The 23,564-nt window shown below is 39.2% G+C and overlaps 1 protein-coding gene and 1 long non-coding RNA gene across 24 annotated transcripts in view; one reads left to right on the top strand and one right to left on the bottom strand.

Moving 5' to 3' along the window:
- mctp1a (multiple C2 domains, transmembrane 1a) overlaps positions 1-23,564 on the bottom strand; it is a 534,415-nt gene that overhangs the window by 329,513 nt on the left and 181,338 nt on the right. For all 20 annotated transcript variants that reach the window (XR_011342276.1, XM_069891645.1, XM_069891672.1 and 17 more), the window contains one exon: positions 7,071-7,251. Coding sequence is in view for 19 of the 20 variants with exons in the window: in XM_069891645.1 (XP_069747746.1) it covers positions 7,071-7,251 (181 nt within the window). In the remaining variant the exon portion in view is untranslated. The remainder of the gene's footprint in view (positions 1-7,070; positions 7,252-23,564) is intronic.
- Positions 237-22,640, top strand: LOC138739510 (uncharacterized). 4 transcript variants are annotated; one of them, XR_011342297.1, is made up of 5 exons: positions 237-392; positions 7,360-7,457; positions 8,007-8,130; positions 9,321-9,564; positions 22,249-22,640. It is a non-coding gene; the product is annotated as an uncharacterized lncRNA (long non-coding RNA). The 4 variants fall into 4 exon arrangements; XR_011342298.1 differs by having other exon boundaries at positions 9,413-9,564; XR_011342299.1 differs by lacking the exon at positions 8,007-8,130.

Below are 23,564 nucleotides of genomic sequence, written 5' to 3' on the forward strand. Positions count from 1 at the left end.
ACAATAGTGGCCATGCTGCTCAATAGAAAATTAATGTAACTTTGTACAGTGGCAGAAATATATTGATGCGACATAAAGGATGGAAGAGACCTTGGACATTTTTATTGAAAATTATTTATTGTGAATAAAGTCTATTTTTGCTAAAAAAAAGCCTTTCACCACATTTAGACAAGGCAAGATAGAGAAGCATATGGTTGGCATGGAAACGGGTGAGCCAAGCATTCCAAAGAGAAAGAAACATTCCAGGTGAAGTCTCGTGGATAGTTATGGTTTCAAAGTTGAAGGAAATTGTACATCATTGAACAAAGGTTGGATGATGGGTCTGAAGATTGGACACAGAACATTGAAAATAACTAATTAAATCTTTCATGATGTACAAAAAAGAGCAAAAGGTATTTTATAAAGAGGTAGCAAAGTGACTCAGGCAGAGAAGGACCTTGTAGCAGTAATATTTTTTTTAAACATAGAACTTTCATGATTTTTCCATTCTGAAATGTCTCCCTACCTTCCAGGAGTGGCTGTTCACACAGAAATGACCAAAACTCCAGATATCCTTCTCACCCTGTGAGTTCCGATAGAATACATAAAGGCTGGTATTTAAGGCAACTGGAAGTCGAATTCATTAGTCGTTGCTCTTCGATTGCCTGCACTTCAGTTTAGACCACAGGCAATCCATGAAAATAACTAAGGATTGAGGAGGTAAAAAGACAGAATAGGAATGAGTTCCTTACTCCAGTTCTGATCTTTTCACACAGACTGCGTTCCAGGAATTGGGAATAATTTCCTGGAATTCAGTGGCTGTATAAAATAAACCACAAGTCTGAATGTAGAAGGTAAATGCAACAACTAGATGCAACTGTAGATTAGGGAGGGAAGAATTCAGGAAAGTTATAATCTCCAGGTTGTTTATTATTCATCACATTGAACCAACAGAGGTGCCAACACTCAAGAAAAGAAGAAAACTCCAGAGGGTTAAATCAGCCTGTGACATCATGGGCACCAGTCTTCAATCCATCAAGGACATCTACAAGAAGTGGTGTCTTAAGAAAGCAGCCTCTATCCCCAAGGGGCCCCCACCACCAGGCCACGCCCTCTTCACTCTGCTACCATTGGGAAAAAGGTACAGGAACCTGAAGACGAGCACTCAGCAGCACAAGGACAGCTTCTTCCCCGCTGCCATCAGATTTCTGAATGATCAATGAATCAAAGACATTGCCTTACTTTGACTTTTCGTGAACAATTTTTATTTATTGTTGTAAGGTGGTTATAATATGAATGTTTTCACACTGACGCTGCTATAAAACAATGAATTTCATGACTTGTTCATGACAATAAATTCTGATTCTGAAATTTAAAAAAAATATAGAAATTTAAAAATTGGTTTACTAGGACTGAATGGCCTTCTTCTGGGGCCCTAACAATGCCACATTTCTCAAAGTTTATCTGTTGTCAACAATTTGATCCTGTTTTATTGCACATATTTATCAACAAAGGTAAACCGGATAGACCTTGTCGTTTGTTTCTATCTAAAAGACGGTACATGTGACCCGTATAGATTCTGTACAGGTGAGTAACCTGTGAGTGCTGATCCTGCATGGATGACCTCTGCTTTTAACAATGTTTTTACAATAGGAGCCTCCAAACCACAAGGAGGCTTCAGAAACATGGTCACAGAAGAGGGTTCCATGTAAGACTAAAAATCAAACGTCTGTGCTGCCACCCTGAGCATCATTTTAGCCAGTGTACAGTCTCTGAAGGATCAAATTCAAGACCTGAGGTCAGGAAGACACAAGAATTGCTGTGTACTTTGCTTCACAGAGACGTGGTTCACCCCAACTCAGTCCTTTAGCCTGAAGGTCACATGAACCTCATGTCAAGAAAGAGGAAGCAGTGACGGCTTCATGGTTAACTCTTAATGGTGCTCAGGTGTGGCGATCCTGCTCTACAACTGCTCCCTCACCTGAGATACCTGTTGCCGACCATTCTACTTGCTGAGGGAATTTACATCAGTTGTCCTGACTTCAGTCTATATCCCTGCACAGGCAGGCATTAAGGAGGGTCTACATGCCGTTATCAACAAATATCATACTGTGCAAGCCAATGCCTTCTCAGTCATCAAGGTGGATTTCAACCAGTCCAGCTTAAAGGTCTCCCAAACACCACCAGCATGTCTCCTGCAACATCAGGGGATCAAATAGTCTCAACCACTGCTAGACTACCAAAGGGTGCCTACCACTCCATTCCATGCCCATATTTTGGACAGTCAGATCACTTGGCTGTCCTCTTCCTTCCTGCAAACAGAATGTGGTGGAACCACTGTATTACTGTTTGTACATGTATGGGTGACCCACCCCTTGCTGATTGTACCTGTGACTCTTCCCCCTTTGATTCCCCTAATAAAGGTAGAAATGCCATAACCCCCTCTTCCAGAACAAGCTTGGGTCTCAGGTCAACCACATGAGATGTGCCAAAGTTTATAGTAGTAAAAGCCTATCAGTCTTTGGTTATTGATAGAGCGTCACAGAAATCAGCTGAAGAGTATGGAACCAGCAGTGAAGACTGCACAGAGATGATCTGGAGAGGCAAAAGAACAGATTGCTGACTGACTGGAGTTGGTGAACTAGAAAATATTCAAGGAAATGGCAGTAGACGGAATGAACATGCCACAGTTGTTACTGACTTTATCAGGAATTGTGTGCTCCTGCTAAGATGATCCAGGTGTATCCAAATCAAATCAAGAGATCAGCAAATTGCTGTTGACCAAATCTGTAGTGTTGAGGACTGAAGATTCCGAAACACAGAGAAAGTCCAGGTGCAACCTCCAGAAGGACATCACCAACACACAGACAATTCCAGACCAAGCTGGAATCTCAGACATCCCTCAACTGTGGCAGGGCTTGTTACCCCGGCAAAAGGTTCAAAAGCATGTCTTGGTTCAAGAACAGCTTCTTTGCAGCAGCTATCAAAGATTCCTGAACCTCTCATTGGTATACTCATCATGGACTGCACCTTCTGTCCAAAAAGACGGTCTGCACTATTACGAGTCACTTTTTTCACTTTTGAATAAACTCACTGTCATAAACATATGCTTCTCATCTGATCCAGTACAGAGAAACTATATTCTCTGTTTATAACGTTATAAAGACATGTTATCCATTGAGCTTCCTTAAGGTTTTGTGTACAAATTCTATCTACTTCCTGTGATTTGCTAGCTTCAAGAATTGAATCCACTGAATTTAAGATGTGCAAAGATGTTTCAAAAATAAATATTATTCATACGCAACAAGGTTTGGCTCCTGATTTACACATTATTTTTGACATTATTAAAATTTTCTGAACTTTTAAACTTTTATAGCAAATCAATTGCCCAGTATCTATAAACTGTCAACTGTAAGCAAACTGTACAGGTATAAATCAACATCAATAAATAATGAGCATAAGAGTCCTTAAATGAGTCTCTAAATGAATAAAGTTATCCCCTATTATTCAAGACTCTGATAGTTGAGGGGTAGTAACTATTTTTGAACCTAGAGGGACCTGAGGTACCTGTATCTCCTTCTGTCATGGAGAGGCAGCATCCACCACCTGGTGGCACTGCTGAGCTCCTGTTTGGAGGACACATTACCTGCCAATAAAGGTCAAAGACTCACCCTAAGCCATCAAGGTGACCCTTGCAATTGGCCCACCTAAATCACCCAGTGCTGCAGTCCAGGCAGCCTGCCCTGACTCAGCCCTGATCTTAACCCAATTGGTCCAGGTGAATCACCTCAGCTGAGCCCCTGCACTTGGCTTCGAGCCATTGGCCACAACAGCCAATGGTGCCCAGCCTGCCCCGAGTGATTGGCCCCTCAGTACTGCCTGCAGAACAACAAAGGACCATGTGCCCCTTTGTTCTGCCTCTTTTGGACTCCTTGTGGCACGTAGGCAGCACCTTTCGCACTGAGTTGGGGTGAGTCCCAAGGTTAGTTAGCAAGAACAGTGTCTGTACCGGTATCATATAGATCCTGACTGTTAAATGTGTGTATTCATGTAATTTCCCCCAGTCTTCTGTCGGTTTCTCCCTCATTATCCAAAGTGTACATTTACCCCTTGCGTATTGTGTGTGAAGCAAGGCTGTGTTCTCGCACCAACCCTCTTTTCAATCTTCTTCAGCATGATGCTGAACCAAGCCATGAAAGACCCCAACAATGAAGACACTGTTTACATCCGGTACCGCACGGATGGCAGTCTCTTCAATCTGAGGCGCCTGCAAGCTCACACCAAGACACAAGAGAAACTTGTCCGTGAACTACTCTTTGCAGATGATGCCGCTTTAGTTGCCCATTCAGAGCCAGCTCTTCAGCGCTTGACGTCCTGCTTTGCGGAAACTGCCAAAATGTTTGGCCTGGAAGTCAGCCTGAAGAAAACTGAGGTCCTCCATCAGCCAGCTCCCCACCATGACTACCAGCCCCCCCACATCTCCATCGGGCACACAAAACTCAAAACGGTCAACCAGTTTACCTATCTCGGCTGCACCATTTCATCAGATGCAAGGATCGACAATGAGATAGACAACAGACTCGCCAAGGCAAATAGCGCCTTTGGAAGACTACACAAAAGAGTCTGGAAAAACAACCAACTGAAAAACCTCACAAAGATAAGCGTATACAGAGCCGTTGTCATACCCACACTCCTGTTCGGCTCCGAATCATGGGTCCTCTACCGGCACCACCTACGGCTCCTAGAACGCTTCCACCAGCGTTGTCTCCGCTCCATCCTCAACATCTATTGGAGCGCTTTCATCCCTAACGTTGAAGTACTCGAGATGGCAGAGGTCGACAGCATCGAGTCCACGCTGCTGAAGATCCAGCTGCGCTGGGTGGGTCACGTCTCCAGAATGGAGGACCATCGCCTTCCCAAGATCGTGTTATATGGCGAGCTCTCCACTGGCCACCGTGACAGAGGTGCACCAAAGAAAAGGTACAAGGACTGCCTAAAGAAATCTCTTGGTGCCTGCCACATTGACCACCGCCAGTGGGCTGATAACGCCTCAAACCGTGCATCTTGGCGCCTCACAGTTTGGCGGGCAGCAACCTCCTTTGAAGAAGACCGCAGAGCCCACCTCACTGACAAAAGGCAAAGGAGGAAAAACCCAACACCCAACCCCAACCAACCAATTTTCCCTTGCAACCGCTGCAATCGTGTCTGCCTGTCCCGCATCGGACTTGTCAGCCACAAACGAGCCTGCAGCTGACGTGGACTTTTTACCCCCTCCATAAATCTTCGTCCGCGAAGCCAAGCCAAAGAAGAAGATTGTGTGTGTGTATAGGTTTCCCTAGCAATATTGACCCTGTTGTCCCGTTTGCATCCCCAAAATAAATGTGTGCTTTGTACCTCAACTTTGGTCTGGTTCTTAACCTGTGGGACCCATTCAAACCCCAAAAAACACCTTCCTGACGGCAGCAGTGAGAAAAAAAAAATCAAGGCCTAGGTGACAAGGATCCTTGATAATTAATGCTGCTCTCCAATGGCAACTTTTAGATATAAACGCTCAATGATTGAGACAGTTTTGCCTATGATGTACTGGGCTGAGTCCATGACACCTTTTGCAATATTTTCTGCTCAGAGGTATTGGTGCTCCCATACCAGGCTGTGATGCAGCCAGTCAGCACACTTTCCACTACACATCTGCAGAATTTTGCCAATATTTCTGATGACACACTAAACCTCCACAGACTCCAGAGGAAGTGCTGACTTGCTTTTTTTGCAATAACATTTATATAATGGGTTATATTGTTGAAGTGGTACTTAGCCACACAGTCATAGGTAATAAAGCAAGTTGAGCAAGGGACTAAGTACACAACCCTGTGGTGCCCCTGATGGAGATTGTGGAGGTGATGCTTTTTCCAATTAGAACTGACTGGGGTCTTAGGTGAGGAAATCCAGGATTCAGTTGCTCATCAGGTATTGTAGCCCAGGTCTTGGAGCTTACTGATTAGTTTTGAGGGGATGATGGTATTCAATAATCAATAATCAATCAGTAATCAATAAAGAGCATCATTATGTATGCATCTTTGCTGTCTAGATGTACCATGGTTTTGTGAAGAGCCTAAGAGACAGCATCTGCCATCGACCAGTTGCCACAGTAGGCAAATTGGAATGGATCCAAGTCACTGCTCAGACAGGAGCTAATATGGTTCAGCACCAGCCTCTCAAATCACTTCATCATTTCAAAATGATTTTCTTACTCACAAAGTCAGCGAAGCCAGCTGGCAGTCACTCTTCCCAAACCTGCTTGTTCTCTCACATGTTGATTTTGTTCATTTCCAATTTAAGGAAGAAAAAAAAAAAAATCACATGATGAAGAGTTTTCAGGGACAGGACCATTTCATAGCCCGAGGGCTTCCCTTACATTGACATTAAAATTTCCGTATCATCATGGATATTTAGCAATCCACAATTTTACTTGAATAATGAACTGATAAATCAGATTATCTCTTCAATGTGAAGTTGGCAATCTCCCCAAAAGCAAAAAAAAATAGGCACAAATCTAACCCTCATTTCTTTAATGCAGTACTGAATGTATACCAAATGCAAAGTTTGATTGAACACAAGTCAATTTGCAATTTTATAGAGCAACAGGGTAAGAATAGAAATGCAATGATAATCTCCTGCAGGCAAACAAACAAAAGCTGATTCAGATAGTTCTTTTCTTCAATTACATCATTTTAGATCTTTTTTAAAAAAAAATCTTGGCATTTCAGCAACATTAAACATCAATGAGGTGCTGGGACCTGGAGCAAAAAACAAACTGCAGGAGGAATTGACCTGGCTGGACAGAATTGTGAACATTTCAGGTCAGGACCCTGGCTTAGGAATGTTGACCCCCAAACACTGACAATCCATCCCCTCACAGATGCTGCCTGCCCTGCTGAGTTCCTCCAGCAGTTATTTTTTTTTAGTTGATTATCTTAACTTTAACCTCCACATGGGCATTCTCTTCCTTTTTAATACTCTCAGAAATAAACTTTAAATTGATATTAAAATTTAACTTTGATATTGCTTGCAAATATTGGTGTGGTAATACATACATATCTTGCCATTATTTTTCTTCGTTCTTCCTCATTGTCCAGTACCATGAGATCAGAGTCACTAACTGGAGAAGTTGCTGTCAGAGTGACCAGTAGAACAATGTGACCTTTTCCTTCTGAGAGGGCAAGGTCCAGTTTGTGTGTATGTTCCTTACTTAAGCCTTGTAAGTCAACCTGACACCTGCAAAAAGTAAAATAATTAATTATCCATCCATAATACTTGACCATAAGAAATATACCAGTTTAATTGTCATCTTTGATATTGTTTGCATTTTTTCTTGTCCAAAAGTGGTCGAGCAGCAGCAAAAGCCAAGAAAAACCAGAAACTGGGCATAATCAGCAGATCAAACAGCTTCTGTGAAAGGAGTTACAGATTTAATATTGCAGGTCAGTGGCATTTGAAAAAGACATGGACCCAGAATCATTGACTCTGCATCTTTCTTCTCAAATGCTGTCTGACTTGCAAACTATTTTCTGCATTTTCTATTTTCATATTCTACTTTCAGCATATGTAGGGTTGTTGTTTTTTTGCTGTTCGATTACAGATAAAAATCTGGTGTGCTCATGAATTGTTAGGTCTGCTTTGTTCATGAATGAGTGAGTCAGACACCAGACTGAGTCGAAATCAAGGTTCTTTGTTCTTTATTACCGGATTGTAACACTTGTAACTAACAGTGTTAGTTGGAGAAGGCACATTCTGCCGTTATCAGCAAGTGGTGTTTTTTTATACCTCAGGATACGTACTTAGTAAATTATCATACCATGACATTGTCCAATGAATAAACTGTTGCTATCCTTCTCTGTTAGTCTGCTGCACATCATTCTTGTTAGTGCAAAGCTTATCTTGAGTGGACAAGGTCACATCTGCATTCTGTTACTCCTTAGTACTGGGTGACTCCTTCTCTGGTCCCATCTCATGATGTTTTTACCTTACAGGACCACACTCTAATCTCCATCCACTTGAAGGCAAACATTTACATGTATACCCAGGATTTTTTTGTTGTTGAAACAGACACCATGATTTGGTGTTGAAGGATTACCACGTTCAAGGAGAAACAAGGTATAAATGTTGCCTACCAATTACATTCCTCAAAGAGTTGTGTGTCTTATCCATCCTCAGATGCTTTATGCAAACCATTTTTTTTAAATGGGATTATGATCTACAGCAGTAGTTCTCAACCTTTTTCTTTCCACTTTAGGTAATCCCTATGCCATAAATTGGTCTGAGGTGTCATCATCTGCAATCAAAAAAACACTGAACTTGTTCAAAATAAAAATATTATAGAAAAGTATTAAATTAAGAAACAAAAAAAAAGAAAACCCTCCCTCCCCAAAATGCCAGAAAGATCAGTGCTACCACCCTCCATTTTACGGGCTGTGGTTAATCCACGAAAGCACATGTAGTCACAAAAACTAACAAACACAACCCCTGACTCCTGGGGGAAAAATTATAAAAAGGGGAGAAATCATTTCAACAAGTCCTCTTGTGGTAATCGAGCCAATGGGCAGATCTTTAACAAAATCTTCGGCCTGAATATAGTTGGTGAAGAAGACGTTCTGCTGATTTGGAATAAAAACTTTCAAAGTAGCTGGATATTGCAACACAAATCTGCAACCTTTATCATATAAAGTCTTCTTAACCTGATTGAACACTTTACTCTTCTTCAAAAGAGCTGGACTCAGATCAGGATGAAAGAAAAGATCTTATCACTCTCATAATTCAAAGGTCCATATTCTTTAGCTCTTCTCATTGCCAAACCAAGTATCTTCTCTCAATTTTGATAATTTAAAAATCTGATTTTGATTCAGTCCCAGTTTTGGTCAGAGAGCTCTATGGGCTCTCTCAATCAAAATTTCTCTTCGAAGTTTTTTCATCCAAATATTTGCAGTATCCAATCTTGAAAAAAAATGAATGACATCTTGGCTTTCTTTATTTTCAGACATTCCAACAATTTTAAGATTATTCCTCCTACTGTAATTTTTCAAGATATCAATCTTCTCCAACAATTTTTCATTCATAGAAACCAAAGCAGTAACAGAGTCTTTATTAACATTTGTTCTTTCTGCATGTGTTGAACTTCTTCACGGTTGTCTTGAGTTCTTCCTTCTAATTTATCAACCCTTTCTGAAACATTATTTATTGATTTGGTTAGATCAATTTTAACGTTGTATTTCTCCAGTTAAAAATTTAAAATTATTCTCCATTGCATTTGCAAGTTTATCAATTTTTTTTATCTTCTTCACTTGTAGAATCACTAATCTTCCATACCAAGTAAGTTGTCTTCGTCTTCCTGAAGACTCGGGGTGCTGTAAGATTTTTCCCTTTAATTTTTCATCCATAGCGCGCATGCGTGAGTTGTCACGCGTGCACAGTGCAGAATTAACTTTCGGGACGGTGCCATCTTTGCGGAGATGTCTCCATGAGATGGTCCCTCTCCAGGGCCATCTCCACCAGGTCCAAGAAGAACTCCAATGGCTGGCTTCATTTGGAGAGGTAGGCCCAGGTTCTTTTTCTTTCCTCGGTTTGCATTTGTCTTCCTGTGTAGTTTTGGAGTTTTTTCTTTTTTCAGTGACATTAGAGTTAAAGTTATCAATACTTTAAAAAGACTTTAAAATAACTTTAATGATAAAAACTTTACTTAATTAACACTTTTTAAAATTAAAATCCCCGTGAGTCGTAAGGGAGCGCTATGTTTCCTATGGCATCACATGACCTCCCCCCCTCCACCTGGCAATTTTTGCTGATGGCAAATTAGACTAAAAAAAATTGTGTAATGTTTCATTTTCTGCTTTATTACATAACAATAATACAATCTTGATTTTTGAATTATTTTGAAACTAATGACATTATGTTCACCAGATCTAAAGTGTTCCCTTACACATACATCTGTCACTTGCCCTGTCTCATTCCCTAATAGGAGATCCAGATCTAGTTTGAACTTTTATATGATTTCAGAAACCTTCTTGAACACATTTGGTAATCTCAAACCCGATAGCTTTTTTTTTACAGTTTGTGAATCCCACTCAATGTGTGGAAAGTTAAAAATCACCTACTGTCACAACCTTATGTTTCATGCAACTACTTGCTATCTCTCTACAAATATGCTTCTCCAATTCCTGCTGACTATATATATAATATAATATAATATAATTCCATTAATATGGTCATCCCTTTCTCAGTCCTCATTTTCACATAGTTAGCATCAATAAACAAGCCTTTCACTCTGTCCTTTCTGAGCACTGCTGTGACAATTTTCCTGACCAGTAACACCATGCTTCCCTTTCTATCATTAAATTATAATTTTGACATTAGACGTACTGCACAGTAATAGGATGTTGAAGAAAATTGGAGTACTCAGAGGAAACTCTGTGTAGACAATACCATATGGAATTATGACATTATGGCCATTAGTGAAACTTAGTTGCAAGACAGGCAGCTCAATGTTCCAGGCTTCTATTATTTAGATGTGATAGAATGGGGGTGGGGTGGGTGAGAATGAAAAGGGGAGGAGTGGCATTGCTTGTCATGGAAAATATCACAGCTGCACTCTGGCAGGATAAACCAGAGGACTTGTCTACTGAGGCTATATGGGTGGAGATGAAGAACAGGAAAGGTATGACCTTACTCATGGGGTCATATTATAGACCTCTTGTTATTCAATGAGAATTGGAGGAGTAAATCTGTAGAGAAATAGCAGACAGCTGCAGGAAATATGTTTGTGATCATAGAAGGTTTTAATTTTCCAAATATTGACTGGGACTCCAAGGGCTTGATGGCTGGGAGTTTGACAAATATGTTCAGAAACATCTTCTAAATCAATATAGAGGTACTAGCTAGAGAGAGTGCAACACTGAATCTCCTATTTGGGAACGAGACCGGACAGATGACAGAATTACGTGTAGGTGAACATTTTGGGTCCAATGATTATAATCCCAATAGTTTCAAGTTAATTATGGAGAAGGATAGGTCTGGGCCGGCTTGAGATTTGAAATTGGAGAAAGGCCATTTCTGAGGAAATGTGAATGGATCTAGAATGTGTGGATTGGGATATAAAAAGCAAGAAAAACCTCAAGAAAGAAATCAGGGAGGCTAAAAGAAGACATAAGGTCGCTTTGTCCAACAATGTGAAGGAAAATTCTAAGGGTTTCTTCAGGTGTATTAAGAGAAAGTAAGGGACAAAATTTGTCCCCTTGAAGATCAGAGTGGTCTGCTATGTATGGAAGCAAAAGAGATGTGGAAGATCTTAAATGATTTTTTTGCATCAATATTCACTCAGGAAACAGACTAGGAAAAAAAGCAGTGAGGTCATTGAACATATACACATTAAAGAGGAGGAAATGCTTACTGTCTAAGAGCAAATAAGGGTGGATAAATTCCCAGGTCCTGACAAAATATTTCCCAGACCTTGAGGGAGGCTAGTATAGAAATTGCAAGGGCTCTGGCAAAAATATTTAAAACATCTTTAGTCACAGGTCTGGTACCGGAGGATTGGAGGATAGCTCAAGTTGTCCTGTTGCTTAAAAAAAGGATCCAAAAGTAACCATGAAAATTATAGGCCGGTGAGCCTGGAATCCATAGTGGGCAAATTATTGGAAGGTGTTTTTAGAGATTGGATATACAATTATTTTTGTAGCCAGAAATTGATAAGGGATAGTCAACATGGCTTTGTGTATGGTAGGTTGTGTTTAACCAATCTTATAGAGTTTTACGAGGAGGTTACCAGGAAAGTTGATAAAGGAAAGGCTGTGGATATTGTCTACATGGACTTTAGTAAGGCCTTTGACAAGGTCCCACATGGGAGGTTAATCAGGAAGGTTTAGATGCGAGGTATTCATGGTGAAGTAGTGAAATGGGTTTGACAATGATTGGACGGGAGAAGCCAGAGAGTAGCAGTGGATGATTGCTTCTCAGACTGGGGGGCCTGTGACTAGCGGTGTGCCTCAGGGATCAGTGCTGGGACCATTGTTGTTTGTCATCTGTATTAATGATCTGGATGATAATGTGGTAAAATGGATCAGCAAGTTTGAAGATGACTCCATTTGGAGGTGTTGTGGACAGTGAAGAAGTTTTTCAAAACTTGCAGAGTTTTACTCCAGCTAGAAAAAATGGGATGGAATTTAATGCAGGCAAGTGTGAGGTATTGAAGTATGCAAGGACAAACCAAGAAAGGATGTACATGGTGAATGGTAGGGCACTAAGGAGTGTGGTAAAACAGAGGGATTTGTGAATACAGATACATAATTCCATGAAAGGTGGGAGAGCTTTTGGCATACTGACCTTCATAAATCAAAGTATTGAGTATAGGAGTTAGGATGTCATGGAAAAGTTGTATAAGACATTGGTGAGGCCATATTAGAAGTATTCTGTGCAGTTTTGGTCACCTAACTATGGGAAAGATATTAATAAGATAGAAAGAGTGCAGAGAAGATTTACTCAAACTCCCTGGACTTTAGGAACTGAATTACAGGGAAAGGTTAAAAAGGTTAGGACTTTATTCCCTGGAGCATAGAAGAATGAGGGGAGATTTGATAGAGATATTTAAAATCCTGAGGCGGATAGTCAGAGTAAATATAGATAGGCTTTTACCACTGAGGGTAGGTGAGATACAAACTAGAGGATATGAATTAAGAGTGAAAAGGGGAAAAGTTTAGGGGGAATGTGAGGGGGAACTTCTTCATGCAGAGAACGATGGGAGTGTGGAATGAGCTGTCAGCTAAAGTAGTGAATGCAGGCTCAATTTTAACATTTAAGAAGAATTTGGACAGATACATGGATGGGAGAGGTATGGAGGGCTATGGACAGGGTGCAGGTCACTGGGATTAGCCAAAAAATTGTTGTGGTCCAGACTGGAAGAGCAGAAGGGGCCTGTTTCTGTGCTGTAATTGTTCTATGGTTCTATAGAGATGTTGAATTAGAAAATCTGTGTTCGTTTAATCAGCTCCAATCATCAATTCATTACTCTTGTGATTTTTTTCTGTTAATATTATGAATGGATGATAAACAGCACATAGATCCACAATTTAATATCAGATGACAACCTTTTGAACTTTGCTCTTATATTTTGAATAATTATTGAAGCACTTTTTTTTTTAATCAAAAAATATTATCAAATCCGTATATTAGGCTTGTTGGTATAAACAAAGTCTTAGATCACATAAAAGCATAGTCTTAAAGCTCACTAATGTGTTATCACTGAGAGTGTTACAAGACTGTCACCAGCACCTGGTTTGTTAAATATGAAAAGTAAAACACAACATCTGTAGACACCATGGTTGAAGTAAAGACACAAAGCTGGAGAAACTCAGCAGGTCAAGCAGTGTCTTTATAGAGCAAAGATAGATACATAACAGATATTTTGGGCTTAAGTCCGTCATCAAGGAATGGAAAAATGTAGGCCGACATTTGAATAAAAAGGTAAGTGAGGAGATATGGGGGGAGGAGTATGGTCACAAAGGCAGAAGATAATAGGTGGAGAAGGGAGGGAGGGCACAGAAGCAAACAAGGGAGGGAAGGATGGCTAGGGGAATAGAGAGGGAAGGGAGTAGAGCGCTGAGGGAAAGAAGGCAGGGGGAAGAGATAAAAAGGGGAAAGGATACCAGGTTAGCAGAAATCAGAAAAGTCGATGTTAATCACATTTGGCTGGAGGGTGCCCAGATGGAAAATCAGGTGCTGTTCCTCCAATTTATGGATGGTCTTGGTGGGAAAATATTTGATGCCATCGACGGACATGTGAGTATGTAAGTGGGATGCGAAACTGAAACGGTTGGCCCATGGAAGGTCTCGGTCACTGGTGCGGACAGAGAGAAGGTGCTCAGCAGAACAATCTCCCACTCAGCGACCAGTCTCTCCAATGTAGAGAAGGCCACTAAGGGAACACCTAATGCAGTAAGTCAATCCTGTGGATACACAAGTGAAGTGTTGCTTCACTTGAAAGGCCTATTTTGGGCCCTGGACTGTGGTGATGGAGGTGTGGGAGCACATGTGGCATCTCTTTTAGCCACAGGGGAAAGTGAGGAGATTGGTGGGAAGGGGTGAATGCATGAGGGAGTCACAGTGCGAGTGGTCCCTACGGAAGGCAGAGAGGGGAAGATGTATCTGGTAGGGGATCCTGTTCTAAGTCTTGGACATGATGAAGAATAATGTGTTGGATGCAAAGGCTGGTGGATGAAGACAATGGGAATCCAGTGTTTGTTGTGTCGGGGAGAAAAGGGGGGCCAGAGCAGATGAGTAGGAAATAGAGGAATGAGGGTGAAGGCTTAGTTGATGGTTACATTTGTGGAAGAAGGTGGACATTTTGGCTGATCTGGACTGGAAGACCGCATCTTGGGAAAAGATGTGGTGGAGATGGAGAAATTGTGAGAAGGGAATAGAATCCTTGCAGGGGAAAGGGCGTAATGAAGTGTAGTGTAGGTAGTTGTGGGAACTGGTGGGTTTGTAATATATGTCCGAGGAAGGTTTGTCTCCCTCAATGGAAACAGAAAGATCCAGGAAGGGGAGAGTGTTGTCAGATATGGACCAGGTGAGTTTGAGATCGCGGTGGAAGTTGGCCGCGAAGTGAATGAAGTTGACGAGTTTATTGCAGGTGCATGAAGCAGCCCCGAAGTAATCATCCATCTAATGGATGAAGAGCTAAGGGGGTTTGCCTGTGTAGGCTTGCACAATGCGTGGCTGCACAAAGCCCACAAACAGGCAGGCATAGCAACTCCTTTGATTTGGAAGGAGAAGTTGTTTTGAGGAGGATGTTCTGCCAGGTGGAGGAGAGTGGTGGTAGAGGGTGAATGGTCGGGTCTCTGGTCCAGAGAGAAGCAAAATGCTTTAAGATCTTCAAAGGGATTGGACACCATCATGAAGATAAGGTGGTTCAGTTTGGAGAATCCTGATCGACTGTTCATTGGAAACTCTATAATTACATATGATCACACCTTTTCCTATGATTAAAATAAATGTCTGATTAGAATTAAATTCTATTATCTTCATAATTAATTTCCCACTGAAGACATGATAAAATCTGATATGTATGTGTATAGGGAGTGTGCAATACAGTTCAATACAAAACAGGGGAATTCAAATTGATTATATTGAATTTCTTGTTGGACCAGAATTTATACATTATGCAAGTGAAATCTCACATAAATAAAAAGGGAAGAGCAGGTAGTTGCAGTGGTGCTTTTGATATTTTGAAGATGCAGCAATTTATTCAGCTCATAAATGTATTAGTTATGAATAAATGACAAGATTGTTCCAAAGGCTCATTACCACATTAGTGTGCAATGCAATAAACTATATTATTATGCAAAAGAAACAGATTATTTGAATGATCAGATGAAGTAACAACATATTTGCACTTCTAATTCAATACATTAATTTTGTATTTCATGATCTGATCTCTTCTTCATAACCTAAAACAGATTATGTTACTTCTTTGCAGAATATCCCTGTTCAGTCCATAAACATAACCCTGAGCTTTTATTTGCCTGTCATTTTAATTCTCCATCTCACAGCCGCACTGACCACTCTGTCTTTAGCCGTCTACACAATCCCAGCAAAAATTATTCATGACTTAGCACATCATCTTCAGACCAGGCACACAGTGGCCTTTCAAATTCTACAATGACTTCAACATTTTCAGATAATCCACCATTCTAATTTTGAATCTCACATTTCCAGTATTCAGGTTTTTTTTTTAATTAAAAATTTTAAATATAAATTTAGACATACAGCACAGCAACAGGCCAAACAGACCATTTTTACCCACCAACCCATGTTGCCTAATTACACCCAATTAACCTATAACCGATGGTACATTTCAAACAGTGGGTGGAAACCTATGCAAACAAGGGGAGATCGTACAAACTCCTTCCTGACAACTCCTTTCAGTCAAGGTAATTTGATAACATATTTACCTCCTATTAATACCCCTCTCCAACATAGCTTTTGTTATTCATTAGCCTCTAACCATTTTTCAACCAGCATGATCACCACTTGTGATGTGCAATTTCTATTTATCACCAACCTTCAGTCAGAAATATGGGGGCAGAGAAATGATAGAGTTTAGTCAGGACAAACACAAAGTACTTTTGTTGATCGAATGTAAGAGACTACTATATAGTAAATGGCAGGATCCTAAGGAATATTAGTGGACTGAGGATCATGGGGTGCAATCCCATAGGTCCCTGAAAGTGGTAACCCAATAAACAGGGTGGTTAAGAAGGCATACTTCATGCTTGCCTTCATTGATCAGGGTGTTAAAGTCAAGAAGTCATGTACAATTTTATAAAACTTTGTTTAGGCTACATTTGGAACATGGTGTGCATTCTGATCACTATATTATAGAAAGGATGTGGAGGTTTTAGAGAGGGGGCAGAAGAGAATCACCAGGATTAGTGAATATTAGTTACAAGACATTAAACAAACTTGGAGGGGAAAAAAACTGCTGATTAAGGTGCATCATTGATTGGGGGGGAGGAGAAGGAATTGTCGAGTTCAAGAATTTGTCAAGGGTATTGAGCTAAATGTTAGACAAATATGGGATCATTAACTCTGAAGCATTGGAAGCTCAGGGGCCACTAGGGAGGAAATGTCAAATATTACAAAGCATAATCTTAAGATGAGAGGTGGAAAGCTTAAAGGAGATTTATGAGGCAAGATTTAACAAAAATCACAAAGGGTGGTGGGTACCTGGAAGGATGTCAGGAGAAGTTATAGAAGCAGATATGTTAGCAATATTTAAGAGGCAGAGAAATGAGCAATAGATAACATGCATAGGCAGATGAACTGTTTAAATTGGGAATGTGTTGGCACAGAGAGAATGGGCTAAAGAGTTCCACCTTTTCTGTACTGTTCTATGTTCCTAGATTTCTCTGCCCTTTACCGTGCCTGTTATAATATTTGGGACAAGGACACTTTTTAAAAATATATATAATTTGCCCCTGTACTCCACAGTTTTAAATATGTAATCAAACAATTCACATGCCATGTAAGTGCACATTCCAGAGTTTATTCATGTTTATTTGTGTACATTTTGGTGGTCCATGTAGAAATTACAGTTCTCCCATTTCAGGGCACCATAATATTTGGGTATTTGGCTTCAGAGGCTTTTTCAATTACTCAGGTATGTTTAATTGGTGTAGGTATAAAAGAGCTAGGTTTGCTTCTGAGCTTTTGATCACCTTTGGAGATTGTACTTGCCATTTTTCAACTTGAAAACCAAAGTTTTGTCAATGAAAGTGAAAGAAGCCATCATGAGGCTGAAAAACAAGAACAAAACAGTAAGAGAAATTGCCCAAACCTTAGGATTACCAAAATCACCATTTGGAACATTAATAAGAAGAAAGAGGGTTCTGGAGAGCTCATTAATTGCAAAGGGACTGATAGGCCAAGGAAGACCCTCCCCCCCCCCCCCCCCCCCAACTGCTGATGGCAGAAGATTTCTCATCAGAATGAAGAAAAATCCTTAAACTCCTGTCCCAATAGATCTGAAACATTATTCAGGAGTAGCTGTGGATGTATCAATGACTACTGTCTGCAGAAGACCTCATGAACAGAAATACAGAGGCTGTATGGCAAGATGCAAACCACTAGTTAGCCACAGAAAGGATGGCCAGGTTACAGTTTGCCAAGAAATATTTAAAAGAGCCTGCAGAATTCTTGGAAAAGGTCTTGTGGACAAATGAGACCAAGATTAACCTGTATCAGAATGATGGCAAGAGCCAACTGTGGATGCATAAAGAAACTGCCCAAGATCCAAAGCTTACCTCCTTATCTGTGAAACATGGTGGTGGGGGTATTATGGTCTGGGCATGTATGGCAGCCACAGATACTGGTGCACTTCTCTTCATTGATGATGTAGCTGCTGATGCAGTAGCAAATTAATTCTGAGATTTATAGAAACATCTTATCTGCACAAGTTCGAGTAAATGCCTCCAAACTCGTTGGTCGGTGATTCATCCTACAGCAAGACAATGATTCCAAACATACAGCTAAAGTGACAAAGGAGCTTTTCAAAGCTAAAATCTGGAAAATTCTTGAATGGCCAAGTCAGTTACCTGATCTAAATCCACTTGAGCATGCTTTAAGGGGACAAGCCCCTGAAACAAGCAGGAGCTGAAGATGGCTGCAGTAGAGGTCTGATGTCTATGCATCAGACTTCAAGCAGTTATTATATGTAAGGGATATGCAACAAAGTACTAAACATGACTATTTTTTTTAAACTTAATTTAAAATTTTATGACATGAATAAAATAAAAATTACATTTAAAGAAATAATAAAAAATAAGATAATAAAAATTAGAATACTACATCATTAAACTACACAAATTAACCCCCCCAATAATTATAGCACAGCATTAATCATCTAATTTAAAATTAATCCAACCCTCCCCCCAAAATAAAGAGTGAAGAATTAATTAACAATGTTGTAAATAAAATAGAAAAAACACCACTTACAAAAAAAAGGATAAAACTTAACAACAAAAAAAATTACTAACAACAAAAAAAATATCAATACTAAAATACCCTTAAACATATATTTAAATCAAACATAATTCATGTATTTAACAAATGAAATCCACTTTAAAACTAAATTCAAATATTAAAATCATATATCAACCACATATCTGTTATACAAAAAATCATAATTAATAATACATAATTACAGAATTTCCATTAATACCAAGTTTCCTTTATAATTCATCGAGAGAACAAAAACATCCCTTAGAAAAACAATCAAATAAATTTTTTATTCCCTTCCCCTCCCCTTATATAAAAAAAGAAAAAAAAAGAAAAAAAAGTTCAAACTCTTATAAAATTCTCCATATTCTTCATTTATAACATCTTCAAAATTCTCTATCAAAATTAACTTAATTTTATTAAACTCTTCTCCCTCAATGTATTTGTACTTCATTTTCTTCTTCTTCTTATCACCTTTCCCCTCATCTTCCTCTTCATCTAATTCAACATCCTCAATTTTTGACTTATCTTCTGTGACATCATTCTCTTAAAAAAGAAAGAAGAGAAAAAAAACCCAAAAAAAGAGAAAAAAACCTCCTAATTCCCTCTCAATTACAATCAAAACAAAGAGCTAAAAAAAATTATTTATTTAAAAAAAATAATTTAAAAAAACCTTCACTTCTTAACCCAAAAATTAAAAAGAAAAAAAAACAGGTCGGAGGTCACAACTACCTCCCCCTGTTTAAACCGCCCAAAGCGGTAACTCCCCAAAATATTGGGTGTGAGATAACTCACAGGTAGCTGATGACTTCTGGAAACTAGTGCCCACTCAGTTCCCTCTCTCATCTCCCATTTCATTAAACTATCATCATTATTTAAACTATTGAAACTCTTTTAAAAAAAAGATAAAAGATTTATTTTTTTAAATCAACGTTACCACTTCGATCAACAATGCTTCCATTTCTTTTAAAAATCTGGATACCACCTTACATCTCTACTCTCTTTGGAGACCTTGAAGGACTACATCGTTCCTGAAACTGCATGATTGGTAGAGACTGAGCAAAGTCCATAACCTCTTTAGGATTGTCAAAGAATTTTGGCTAATTTCCATCCTAAAAAATCTTCAGTACCGCAGAATACCTGAATGTTGCCCTAAGTCTTTTTTTTCCACAACCGTTCTTTCACGGAATTAAATTCGCGTCGTAATAGCATAGTATTAAATCTCCATCTTGAAGCTTTCTGAACATTTTGTGAACTCAAATATTCTAATAATAATAATGAATGATCCGAAACCAATCTAGCCTTATACTCCACAGATGTAATCCTATCCTGCAAATGTGCTGATATTAAAAAATAATCAATTCTAGAAAAAGAATTATGTCGCGAGGAATAAAAAGAAAAATCTTTCTCTGTAGGATTAACTCTTCACCAAATATCAATTAAATTCAAATCTGCCATCATATTAATCACTTGGATTGCCATCTTAGACTTCTTAATTACTCTTGAGTACTTATCCAATAAAGGCTCTAACACCACATTCAAATCTCCCCCAACATCACATTAGAGTTCGATTGTCCAAGTAATAAAGACATATCCACAACAAAAGCTGTATCCTCAACATTAGGAGCATAAACATCAAGCAAAGTCCATGCCTCATTAAAGATTGTACAATTTAATTTTAATAATCTTCCACCATTTTTCTCTTCACTCTGTAACTAAAACGGTAGATTCTTATGTACCAAAATTGCCACACCTTTTGCCTTAGAATTAAACGAAGAATAAAAAACGTGCCCAACCCATTCACGTTTGAGTTTCAAATGTTCCTTATCTATTAAATGAGTTTCCTTTGCCATTGCGACCACCGTTTCTTCCATTTCTTCCAGAAATCAAATTCCCTTCTTGCAGCTCTGCCCTCTTTGGAGACCGTGGAGGACTACGTCGTTCCTGGAATTGTGTAATTGGTAAAGACTGAGCAAAATCCATAGCTTCTTTAGGATTATCAAAGAACTTTGGTTGATATCCATCCTGACAAATCTTCAGTACCGCAGGGTATCTAAATGTTGCCTTATATCATTTTTTCCACAATAATTCTTTCACAGAATTAAATTCACGTCGTTGAAACATAATTTCCTGACTCAAATCCGGATAGAAGAAAACACGATTACTCTGAACCATCAAAGGAGATTTGTTTTGCTGTGCATTTCTAATAGCCATACGTAAAATAGTCTCTCTATCATAGTCATTTAAACAGCGAACCAGAACAGGTCTTGGATTCTGTCCTGAAAAAGCTCTCCTTCTCAAAGCTCTATGAGCCCGTTCCAATATTAAACCTTCAGAAAACTTATCTTGTCCCAACACTTGTGGAATCCATTCAGTGAAAAATTTTCTTGGATCTGGCCCTTCTATGCCTTCTGGCAAGCCGACAATTTTCACATTATTCCATCTGGATTGGTTCTCCAAATAATCAACCTTTTTTGCTAAATTTTTATTCTGAATCTGTAACGTTTCAATTGTTTTATTCACATCTTGCAATTGATCTTGTACATCAGATAATCCTTGATCACACATCTCAAATCTTTCAATAGTTTCAACTTTAAAAGCTCCATAATCAGCCATCTGTTGAGTATTGACATCCACCAATGCATTAATCTTAGAAGTAAAATTATTCATAGAATCACCTAAATGCATCATTGAAGAAAATATCTTATGTTCAAGACTCTTGAAAAGTATATCAACATCAGTAGATCCAGACATGGTGGGATTCTGCTGTTCTTGTGGAATCAGAGGACCTTCTATCCCTTCTTTTAATTTAGTAGCTTTTCTTGCAGTTTGACTCCGTGTAAGAGCCCCTGCCACAGACCCCCCAGAAGTATCAGGAGGCTGATGATCAGGGTTATCTTTGATCCAAACCTCCTTTAAAAGCTTCGTTACGTCAGTATCTGGAAGAGCTGATATAACTGGTGGTATAGCAGTCAAATAACAACTCTTTAACTCTCCAACTGGTGGCGCCCCAGTTAATTCAGCAGTCAAAGTCTCAGTAGACGTTGTTTGAAATACTGGCATCCGGCCAGCCCTTTGTTCTAAAGGCAGCTGAAAACGACCTTCAGAAAGACTTACGGAATCAGAACGGAGCTCCAGGGCCGAATTCTTCGCTTGTTTTCCTGGATCCATTTCACGCTGAGTCGTGGCTTTTTGTAAACAAGCAGGCTCAGATAATTTCGAAAAATATAATTTTTTAACAATCTGTTGATGTTTCCTTTTACTTTTTTTTAAACAAATGTACCATTAGGTATTAATTCAACATCTCATACTATTTATAAACTTTTTAAAAAAGTTTTAACGGGCACTTAAAGACAAAACAATAAGTTAGAGTCAGGAGAGGACTGGAAGGCACGTCTGTTCCTTACGCCATCTTGCCACGCCCCCACAACATGACTATTTTAATATCCATTCCATTGCTATGTCCCAAATATTATGGTGCACTGAAATTAGGGGAGTATTTGCTGTAATTTCTACATGGTCAAAACAAAATGTATACAAATACCTTAAATAAAGTCTGCAATATAATCACAAATTTCAAACTGTTGTGCACAGGGGCAAATAAAGGAAAAAAAATGTTTCTTTGTTCCAAACATATGGAGGTATATGATTGTTTTTTTTCTATATCTCTAGCCTTTCTAGTGCTGAAGGGTCATTGAATCAAATCATTTTCCACTTTTCTTTCCACAGATGCTTCTTCATCTCTTAAATATCTCCATGTCTTATGCCAACCGTGCCACCATGAGGTCTCTAAGAGTCAAGACAATTTTCATAGTATTTGGTTATCCTCTCAACAAAAAAAACATTAAAAGACACACAGATTTTTTAGGTGAATGATTTGTAACATGTAGATTTCACCTCTTGGACCTAACATGATGATTTTGTTGAAGTTAATTGTTCTAACAATTAACCTTGTTATTCTGCTGTCAATTTGAGCAATCATCAGAAAATCGAAGTATTTACATTGTTTTACTACTGCATCTGGACATCCCAGAGCACTTTATAATGAAAAATGTGACGCGCCCTCCTAATGAAACAAATATCTCGTATTTATGTGTATTTCTAAAGTATGAGAAAGTTAAAGTGAAACATTGTGTGTGGTTTCAAATTGCTTGATGCTGCAATGATTATATCACCATAAGGTGGCATCATCTGGTTCATTTTCTTATATTCTTCCTTTCACATTTGTTTGAGGCAGCACAGTTGGTGTAGAGGTTAGCGCAAAGCCTTTACAGCACCAGTGATTGGGACCAGGGTTCGAATCCTGCGCTGTCTCTAAGGAGATGGTACATTCTCCCCATGTCTGTGTGGGTTTTCCTCAGGGCTCTGGTTTCCTCCAACCCTTGAAAATGTACCGGTGGGGGGGGGGGGGGGGGGGGAGGGGGTGTAGGTTAATAGGGTGTAAATGGGCTGAAATGGTTTGTTGCCGTACTGTATGTTAAATTACATAAAAAGTTTTAAATTTAAGAATATGATATTTTCAATATTGAACACAGAGTACGTACTCAATGTTCTAATAAACTCAAATAAAATTACATGAACTAATGTCCATGTAATTTAAACTTATCATAAAACTGAAGAAAGCACAACTGGTTTTGTGTTTACAACTTGTCCTCTGACAAGAAGATATGCATGGCCCAATGTGTCTCTGATATCCATCTTACAGCTTGTATGGTTGACAGTCTGTATACTTATATATCTGCAAACACAGAGTAGCTCATTGTTATCTTTTTGGGGATTAGTGGAGATTCTTCATCACAATCGCTTTAAGGGGGTGGTGATCTCTGTGCACATGTAGCCTCATCCCAATGTATAGTGAGGAACCTCTCAAGCTCAAATGTCATAGCCAACATTTCCTTTTCAACATCTGGAGCAAGTCTTGGTGTCTTTCAAGTTCTACATGCATATGGCTGTGTTTTCGACACCGTGCTCCAATATGCAACTCCTGTACCTGCCTGTAATATCAGTTCTTTTCTGTCATTCAGTTAATAGCAGGACTCCTGATT

Source organism: Narcine bancroftii, chromosome 1 (genome assembly GCF_036971445.1).
Source record: "Narcine bancroftii isolate sNarBan1 chromosome 1, sNarBan1.hap1, whole genome shotgun sequence".
Classification (NCBI taxonomy): Eukaryota; Metazoa; Chordata; class Chondrichthyes; order Torpediniformes; family Narcinidae; genus Narcine; species Narcine bancroftii.